Source organism: Cydia amplana, chromosome 9 (assembly GCF_948474715.1).
Source record: "Cydia amplana chromosome 9, ilCydAmpl1.1, whole genome shotgun sequence".
In the NCBI taxonomy this organism is placed as follows: Eukaryota; Metazoa; Arthropoda; class Insecta; order Lepidoptera; family Tortricidae; genus Cydia; species Cydia amplana.
Genome location: NC_086077.1, coordinates 15,717,652 through 15,727,843, shown reverse-complemented (window position 1 = coordinate 15,727,843; position 10,192 = coordinate 15,717,652). Strand labels below are relative to the sequence as shown.

Genomic DNA, 10,192 nt, shown 5'->3' with positions numbered 1-10,192 from the left:
TTTGGTTTGAAGTTATTAACTCTATTTTATCTTGGTATTCTTATCTTAAGTTTTATACCTATACGCTAATTGTCTATATATACAGTAAATATCTATACAAAAATAAATAATGGTCATACAGTTATTTTGTCTAAACGATGACTTATTTATTTACAGACTAATCTTACTGAATTTACGATATTTACATAAGGTTGCGTTTCCACCAGAGATGTGCGTGGATGCTTAGCGAGGGATGCGTTTGTTAAGAACCAAATAGAATCACTTCATTTATCTATTCTCGCTGAGCACAGCTCTAGTGGACAATAATCTGTTGGTTCTTAACAAACACGTTAACGTCCCTCGCTACGCATCCGGGCACATCTCTGGTGGAAACGCAGCCTCAGTATTGTTTCAATTTATGGTGACAAGAATATTTTTATGCCTGTGGCACTATCAAAAATATCTATATCAGTTAACTGTCACTTTAGCTACGAAAAACGTATGGTAATTTAAAAAAAAACATTTATATCACACATTTACATCGATTTAGGTAAAAGAACATAACCAACATGTCCACATCCATTTTAACTTAGGTCAGGGCAAGCATCATACATACAGGGTGGCTAAAAAATAACTGCATTCCCGTTGCCAGAAAGGTTTTGGGATTATACTGAGCAACTTTTACTATGGGACCAATACCGAAATTGCGAAAAAAATTTTGGCTGTTTCATACATTTTGGCTGGTCCATTTTCTATGGGCGATTTAATTTTTTTTTTTCGCAATTTCGCAGTTGGCCCCATAGTAAAGGTTGCTTAGTATAATCCCAAGACTCCCTGGCAGCGGGAATGCAGTTACTACATTGATTATTTACCTTTGGTAACACCAAAACATATATGATATCAATCTACAAGTTACGCTTTGTTCAACGCTTTAAATTGCTCCTGACTATTCCTGGCATCATACGCGCTCTGTCTCTTTCTCTTCAACGCCGCCTGTCTCACTCGGTACCTCTTCCTACTCTTCACCAAGTACACGGATAGCGCTATGGCTATGAGCAGGGACACTATGACGCCACAACCCAGTATGACGCCGAGGCGGCTGATGGTTGGGACTTGTTCGGTCGATGGTTCAAGCTGAAAAGAAAGTGTTTTATGTTAACATCTTATACTGAATTTTATGTCTTTTTGATAAGGTCCAAAATCTATCGGAAAACGAACGACATTATGCCCCTTTGACACATTTATGGCTACTCAAGGTCGATGCCCTTTAACCTTTTGGACGCCAATGACCGGTATATGCGCACCGTAGGTTCAATGCCAAAGACCGATTAATCGGTCACAGACCACAGAGCAACATAGACCTACGTGCATATGCATAAAGTTCAATTTCAGTTTTGAGACTTCGGTGACGTGGCGTCAGCGTAACAGCTTTTGTGTTTGACACGGCGTCGAAAAGGTTAATCGTCATTAGTAATTAAGTAATTACATATTAAAACAATGTGGGAACGAGCTGTTCTGGAGACCTCGACTGGGAAGCCGTAGTAGGGACGGAAAACCACGAGCCAGATGGTCGGACGACATTAGAAAGACGGCAGGGCCGACCTGGCATAGAACCGCCATATACAAAACAACATGTTCACGTTCAGTGCCGGATTAACCAATAAGCAAAACAAGCACGTGCTTAGGGCACCACGTCTAGGGGGGCACCAAAAACGTAGGCAAAAAAACGCACAGGCTGCATTAGCATTGCAGTCTTGGAGGAGTATGTACCTATTATGTACCTACAATATGAAACTTTTTGTACGTGTAGAAGTACCCATATAATAACGAAGGGTCGTAGGAGTAAGAGAGTGAGAGTACGTAAGAACGTCTCCAACATAGGCTTTTGATTTGACCATACGCGGGGGCCTCCTCAAGCTCATGACCAAAAAATCATGCCGTCGGGCTTGCGGCCAGCCGATTTTTTCGACATAATTTACCGATTTTATAGCGAATTATGCTCTCATGCACGCCAGATTTGTCGGCCAGGCCAAGTGGCTGCATTATAGCCGCGATCCTGCGACATAATTGTCAGTGTTATAAGGGGCCCCGTGAAAGCCGAAACTAAAAGCATCCTATCAAGTCGGGCTTTCGAGAGTCGTGATTAAATAGATGAAAGATTCGTTTCCAAGCCACTCTTTTGCAGTTTGGCGTTAGGTCTTATGCGAGGCCTTCTCCCTCACGCCAAAGTCGATCTTATGACGGACGGATCGGACGCTCTGGACGTCCAGCCTTATGCGGAGCTAGGTCTTCGGCCTCGTCCAGTAAAAATGTACAATTGTCTATCGAATTGCGTTTTTGCTATCGAAACATTTTCGCGCTCGCTACACTCGCGTTTCAAATTCCGTGATAAAATTATGTGACGGATTGAAAATGAACGTCACTCAATTTACCAAGAAAACCCAATATCATCTTGATGACCCGAGGGAGAGGGGGCACCATGGTCTAGAAATGCTTAGGGCACCAAAATATCTTATTCCGGCACTGCATATGTTCAGCAGTGGACGCAAATATTCTGAGAATAAAACAATATGTTAAAACGAGTCCGACGAAGACTGCGCCAGATAAAGCCCTTCGTTATGGAGCGAAACACGTCGACCAACTCTTCGACTCAAAATACGTATACTTTATGTCTGAGTTTCACGGAAGTTTTCCAATTAAAATGGCTATTCTGTCATTGTCGAAAATATTTTGGTAGACTTACGAAATAAGTGCTGTGCATGTAATTGTCTCCGCAGAAGGCCTTCTCGGTCCAGTTGTACCAGTGCACCAGGCGGAGCCCTTCTAGCGCGCGAGGAGAGCCACATCTGGAATTATTTATTTATATACTAAGTTTCGAAAATTAAATTAAACATGCTACTTAGGTAACCGTAACCGTCACCATCACTGAGGTCGGCAAGCAAAGATTTTAATTTCGGACCTATTTTGCACCTTGTCACAGTGACAATAGTATGAGGTCTCTAGCAGTGGGGAGACACTCCTGAGTTCGGGCAAACTCGGCTCCGTTCGGCTCAGTTTGCGTGCACGACCACAGATAAGATAATGACTTGAATTTTGACAACCCTAAATAGCCGAAAGGGATAGTGCCATAACTTAGAAAGGGATATCATGATTCGACCCTGAATCGCTGTCAAACTTCGGTTTTGTAGGAAGTGTCCTTTCTGGTACGGTAGTAGGTACTATTACTTATTCTGTGTCTCTACCGACTTTCATATTGATTGTCATTGTGTGCGAAATGGCGGGTCATAAGTTAAAATCTTCGAGCGTACACTTGAATGATTGGCTCTGTTGGAATGTCCCCTGTACTCCGTAGTGTGGAATATGCGGTTCGCGGACCACTCGAGTGTAAAGTGCATCTGGTTTAGAGGACCACTCTAGTGATGAACCTACCCGGTTAAAAGGATTAGTTCAGTGATAAATATATCTGGTTCGAAGGACCACTCGAGTGATGATAACTGCATCTGGTTGGCAAGAAAGGACTAGATACTATCTTTTAAACCTATCCGATTCGAAGGACCAATTTATTCCTTAGGTTATGCGGTTCGAAGGATGACTCCAACGATCAGATCGCCGCTGACTGATAACTAAGACGATATTTCGCCGCGGTCTGAAATAAGACAAACCTTCGTGTAACTTCGTACCCTCCGGCGACACGAGCACGATCAATGGCGGTTAAAAGGTTAACGTACGGTACGGAGGGCCACTTTAGAGATGAGCCTGGTCATGGACTTGTTAAAGGATGTATCGAGTCAAAGGTTCGAAGACCCATTTTAGTGATGAACCTATTTGGATCAAAGGACCTCACTCACCTCAGCTCTGCCAACAGTCTGGAATGCTTCACATACGTCTGCGGCAGCAGGTCGTCAAGGAACCACTGCAGGTCGCAGGCGCAGTCCCACGGGTTGTGCTGGAGGTCATAATGCCCTCGGAGATGGTCGACCATTCCAGGAGATTCTTTGAGATGCGTGTTAGGGTGTTCTTGCTTACTCGCCTACATAGTTCTATGGATCTCTTTAGTAGAAAGAAGTACGCACCTCAGTTCAGCCAACAGCCTGGAATGCTTTACATACATCTGCGGCAGCAGGTCGTCAAGGAACCACTGCAGGTCGCAGGCGCAGTCCCACGGGTTGTGCTGGAGGTCAATGCCCTCGGAGATGGTCGATCAGTCCAGAAGGTTCTTTGAGATGCGCGTTAGGGTGTTCTTGCTTACTCGCCTACATAGTTCTATGGATCTCTTTAGTAGAAAGAAGTACGCACCTCAGTTCAGCCAACAGCCTGGAATGCTTCACATACATCTGCGGCAGCAGGTCGTCAAGGAACCACTGCAGGTCGCAGGCGCAGTCCCACGGGTTGTGCTGGAGGTCAATGCCCTCCGAGATGGTCGACCAGTCCAGAAGATTCTTCGAGAGGCGCGTTAGGGTGTTCTTGCTTACTCGCCTACATAGTTCTATGGATCTCTTTAGTAGAAAGAAGTACGCACCTCAGTTCAGCCAACAGCCTGGAATGCTTTACATACATCTGCGGCAGCAGGTCGTCAAGGAACCACTGCAGGTCGCAGGCGCAGTCCCACGGGTTGTGCTGGAGGTCAATGCCCTCCGAGATGGTCGACCAGTCCAGAAGATTCTTCGAGAGGCGTGTTAGATTGTTCTTGCTTACGTCCAACTGAAGAGGTAGAAAATAGTCGTATCATGGTCTAACAAAATAAGCAAACTGTGTCTGTAAGTCTGTACAAAAACGCTTTATAAAAGCGCTACAAAAGCGCTGGGTGGCCTAGCGGTAAGAGTGCGCGACTTCCAATCCGGAGGTCGCGGGTTCAAACCCAGGCTCGTACCAATGAGTTTTTCGAACTTTGTACGAATTATCATTTGATATTTACCAGTCGCTTTTCGGTGAAGGAAAGCATCGTGAGGAAACCGGACTAATCCCAATAAGACCTAGTTTACCCTTTGGGTTGGAAGGTCAGATGGTAGTCGCTTTCGTAAAAACTAGTGTCTACGCCAATTCTTGGGATTAGTGGCCAAGCGGACCCCAGGCTCCCATGAGCCGTGGCAAAATGCCGGGACAACGCGAAGAAGATGATAAAACGCGACACTTTTTCGTTAAAACAAATACATGATATTTATTTTATTTAAATAAGGAATATTCACTTACCATACACAACATTGTAGCATCAAACGCTCCATCCCTTATCTCGCTCAAATGCCGGCAGTTAGACAGAAAGAGAGAGAAACAGTTCTCATCGCTTCCATCTATCCCACGACCGACCACATTGCTAAACGCTTTATCATCCACCACTACCAACTTAACCATATCATTCATGTACAAACTCTTCACAGCTATTATGTTTTTAAAATATACACTTTCCAAAGGGTTGCCATCTAATCGTAGTTCTTCTAAATTAGGCAGGTTTTGTCTGCTTAAGCTCTTTGGTATTTCAGTGAATTGATTATAGGCGATGTCTAAGCTGAATAGTTTGGGTAGTTTTTTCTCGATGTTTAATTCTTTTATCTGATTGCCAGCTATGTTTAATACCTGAAATGAAATATGTATTTATTGTATTGAGTCTTTCAACTCAAGCTTAGTTTATCATACTTATTTTCATAGTGTATAGTCATATGGCATTATAGTCTGGGGCAAACTTATTCAGTCATCATGCATACAACCTTACAGAACAAAACACTATCGTAACTATGGATAATTATCTAAAGAACTCAATTCATGTTGGTTCAAGTATCATCAGGACTACTGTGTTTACGAGCCATAGGTAAAATAATAGGCATTACAGAAAAGAAATTAGACAAATTGGACTTTAAACCAACGTCTTACAGTTTAAATTAGACCAACCTCTAAATTTTCGAATTTAGCTTCAATCTCATCATACATATCCGATAACCTATTATATGAGAGATCTATGTACGTAATCCCACTAGGGAACGAAGGCCAATGATACAACGTGTTAATTTTCAGGATGGCAATCTGAAGAGATGGCGGTAATGCGAAAGTGAACGTTATGTTGTTCTGCGCAAGGTTCAATTCACGCAGGTTCGTGCAGGCGGAGAAGGCCTCTGGTTCCACCATCTCGATGACGTTGTTGGATAGGTCGAGGAGTTCACTGTAAAATAAAAACGTATGAATCAGAACAGAATAGAATATTCCTTATTAAGTATACGTAAAAAAAGTTTTCTTAGCCTAATTTAGTATTCCACTGCTGGTCGTTTGCTGTTTTAGACAAATTACTCACATGCTGTTATCAGTGGGGAAGGAATCCCTCACAATAGATCTTATTCGGTTCCCGTTCAAATTGAGACGCTTCAAACCCTTCATCGTGTTCCCATCGACTCTCTGCAGTAAAACGTCGTATATGCCATTCTTACTCAAATCCAAGTCTTCTAATGCGGACATCGGCTCCAAGGCACGGACTGGTATCTTCTTCAACTGATTACTTTGTAAATTCAACCTTCTCACGTGGGCTAAAGACTTAAAATCCAATGTATTAAAATCAGCTAGCTTGTTATACGACAAATCTAATTCTTCTAAAGCTCGTATCTTCGTGAAAAGGTCTGGGGTGATTTCTGTTAGGTCGTTTTGGGATAGCGATAGCTTTTTCAAATTTGGAACGTCGCTGAACGGATCCGGCCAGTATGTTTGGATCGCGTTGTTGCTGAAACGCAGGGTTTCTACTTGCGTATTCGACGGTAGCCTGAAATAAATTCGTAGAAAGTTGTTTTACTTAATTATAATGGAAAAACACCTAGTCAAGACAAAAATCTAGATACAAATGAAGTTTCAAGATACCTACATATCTACCACGGCCTTTTGTGAATCATATCCTCATTTCAAGACGAGATCACAACTACTACTATTACTAAGCACTTCCTATACGTGCGACACGTACGTGCTATTGGATATGCGGTATGAATATTGAATATTAGTTGAATATAGTATAGTACTAGTGTAAGACAAAGATAGTATGATTCTCTCTGTCTAATATGTTTGCAATGAGACAGTCCTTTGACAAACTATAGGTACGTATTTTACTCGTAGATTGACGTAGATTCATCAATTCATCACAATCCATTTTTTGGATGCCGGTTAGGCACTCTGATTCTGATAGTTTAAACCTCATTAACGAGATAAGGTATTTAGGTGATTTTAGGTGTTAATTACCGGACGGGTGTCCTAAAGATGCAACTAAATACAATCAAAATTTTAAAACTTCATATTTACTTAAGTGTGTTATTTACTTTATTACTTTTATTAGCATTCAGCTACTTAAATCTACAATTCTACTTAAATCTAGCATTTACCTACAATTCCGCAAATATTCAGAACAAAATTAGCATTAAATACATACACTTGGTTAATCAAACCGACATTCTTTCCTATTGTCTACACGTAGGCGAGTTATTTAGCTATAAAAAAACGCCCTCGTCTTCTCGTGTAATCTATATGATCTAACGACTGACATTGGATAATCTCGGTCATTTCCTGCAAAATGTCGCGTGAAGCTAAGATGGATGGCTTGGATCTTGTCAAATTATATTTTATAGTCTGGCAAACAAGTTTTATCACTTAACAGTAGAAAATCACTATATTCATTCCTCTTTTTTAGCACTACAAAAATACATTATGATTCTCTTTGCCTATGCTTCACTGAAAAGAGCGACTTTTATCAAAACTATAATAGGCAACAGTAAGTGAGATATGTAGTTGGAACTTGAAAAATAGGTCAAATCTGTAAATTGACAATGTTATTTTCAGGCTTTCACTGCAGTTCCTTAGATTTTGAGTGCACTATAGGTAGGTATAGGTAGGTAGGTATAGGTTTACACGCGAATGTCGAATCACTAAAATCACCTACACTCGCTTCTGTAGCCCCATAAAAGTAATAAAAATAAACGTGTCCAGAACTCTGACCATTTCAACATTTTGTCCGCTGCTTCGGGATATTTGTTTGTCGCTCTTCGATCACTACTTTGTTAAATAAAAAAATGTCTATAGTTTAAAAACACAATTGCGGCCAACCGCAAACATAGCACGTAAACGCTTGACGTGATTGATGAACGACAGGAGGGCAAACAAGCCATGGCTCCAGATAACATGGGGCATTCACCTTGCTTCGAAAATCATTAGGAAATTTGCGAAGAAAAGCACTGCAAAGCTGTTGAAATTTTTGTCATTTCGGTGGTCCTTCGAGCCGAATTTCTCGCAATTGAATCAATTACGATTATTATCAATGCTGCAATTCTTTATCACTTATAAGGGTTGGTAAAACTACGTACCCTTATTTCGCATTCAGTGCATAACTTCTTAACTATATAATAGGTACAGAATAGTACGAAACAAACGCCTAGAATATGAGTTTAAGTCGATAGAATTAATGAATGAAACCTCTAACCATCTAATAACGATTGGAACATTTAATCTAAAATAACATATTTCTTTAACGAAAACAGGGCTCTAACCGCAAAAATCGAAGTTCGCAAATTGCGGGCATTTTTCTCGGTCACTCTAATTACGCCTTCATTGGAGTAAAAGAGAAAGATCCCCGCCATTTGCTAAATTCGGTTTTTGCAGTAGCACCTCAGAGCTTCAAAATGAATTAGGGTAAATCCCGGGGAGATACTTAACATTGACAGATTTTTTATTCACATTGTGAATCAAGTGGTGTTTAAAATAGCTTCGGACTCACACTATCAGCGCTATTAGATTATCAGATATCTTGTATTGAGTATCTATTAATTAATGCTTGCATGCTCCCTAGTAGTTAACTGAAAAGGAGTAATACTATATTATTTCTATGGTGGATACGTCTTTGATAATTATGATTGTAGACAACATTGTGTAAAGATAACACTTAATCTAGGTGCATTGTGAAATGATTGACTCATCTAGGTATACAGTATTTTTCATAAGTATGTCAATTTGTTCAGATCGTGACATAAATACATTTTATTTCCTTCTTTTAGTTCTGTAGGTATTTGTATCTTGAAATCCGGTTCGAAGGACCATGTTGAATAACGGCGAAAAGTATAGGTTATATTTACGTCGTCCTGTTTTCAAATCATGATTTTTAGAACCATGTCTTATTACCTAATTCCATAATTGTTAACTATTAAATAACCCTAATTATTATATAAGGCAACATCGTAGTTGTGGTGAAATAAGATTTGTTATAAGCAATGATAGTCTCTAAATTAACAAGCCTGTTATTAAACATGACAATGAAATATATCGACCGCTACGCTTCAAACCAATTAAACCTTTTTTGTTCAACAGTCGCAAAAAGTCCTTCGTCGTCTGCGTAACCGGTATGGGTATGCTTTTTCTTAGGTACCGATTGTCTTGTCTACGATATACATAAACCAAAAAACACTATAAAGATCAAATAACAAAGTAACTCTACATTATAATCGTAAATGTATATTTCATGATTTGTAAATAATCTTACATAAAAGTTATCATCGAGTAAACAACGAAACGAACGAGCCCTTTAGGACTGAGTAGTAAATAACGATAAGCGACCAAGGCAAAACAAGTGACAGTGATAAGTTTTACTTTTTAAATGGTACTTACTTGCTCAGAGTCGAAAGGCCTAACCCTTCGAATGCCGCGGACACTTTCAGCCCGTTAGGATTCTCCGGCCACTCGATTTTATCCAAATCAGGGACATTTTCAATCGTGTCCAGCTCCGAACATTGTATATTGAACACCAAATCCGTACCATCTATTTCAGGTATCTCACTGCACGTGCAAACAGCACACAATTTGATTACATTCTCCTTTTCCGTAACGGAATCCTGGCCACTTGTAAATTTAAAAATAAAAAAGTAAAACGTATATACAAATATTTTGGCGCGCATTGTTTTTTTTTTTAATTCGCGGCGCGGCATGCGCGTTCGACTTTCGATCGAGGTGGAATGATAAGGTTCTTTATCGTGGCCTTATCTTTGTATCGGGTGTGTACATTGCTGAAAATGACGCAGACGATAGATAATGTCGGATTAAGGGGAACTGGTGAGTGTCCTACGGTACGCATATACACAAACATGATCCATTTAAGTTAAGCAAATTCCGGAAGCCGATCTAAAACACTTCATAACAAGATATTGATGAGAAATTCTAAACAATAACAGGACCGTAGCGCGTCAGTCGCGTAGATTTAATGACCATC

At 40.5% G+C, this 10,192-nt stretch overlaps 1 protein-coding gene across 1 annotated transcript; it reads right to left on the bottom strand.

Annotated features, from left to right (window-relative positions):
* Window positions 1-888: 888 nt before the first annotated feature.
* Window positions 889-10,192, bottom strand: LOC134651182 (toll-like receptor Tollo). Its single transcript, XM_063506221.1, has 7 exons — window positions 9,595-10,192; window positions 6,260-6,718; window positions 5,863-6,130; window positions 5,170-5,550; window positions 4,499-4,680; window positions 2,723-2,825; window positions 889-1,113 (listed from the first exon to the last, which is right to left on the bottom strand). Exons 1-7 carry the CDS (start codon window positions 9,909-9,911, stop codon window positions 892-894), a joined length of 1,932 nt encoding a protein of 643 aa, XP_063362291.1. The 5' UTR covers window positions 9,912-10,192; the 3' UTR covers window positions 889-891.

Coding starts and splice junctions, on each gene's coding strand:
- LOC134651182 (XM_063506221.1), bottom strand. CDS start 9,911: ATGCCGCGCCGCGAATTAAAAAAAAAAACAATGCGCGCCAAAATATTT. Junction 6,719..9,594: donor GGCCTTTCGACTCTGAGCAA/GTAAGTACCATT, acceptor AATTTATTTCAG/GCTACCGTCGAATACGCAAG. Junction 1,114..2,722: donor ACATGCACAGCACTTATTTC/GTAAGTCTACCA, acceptor CTTTCTTTTCAG/CTTGAACCATCGACCGAACA.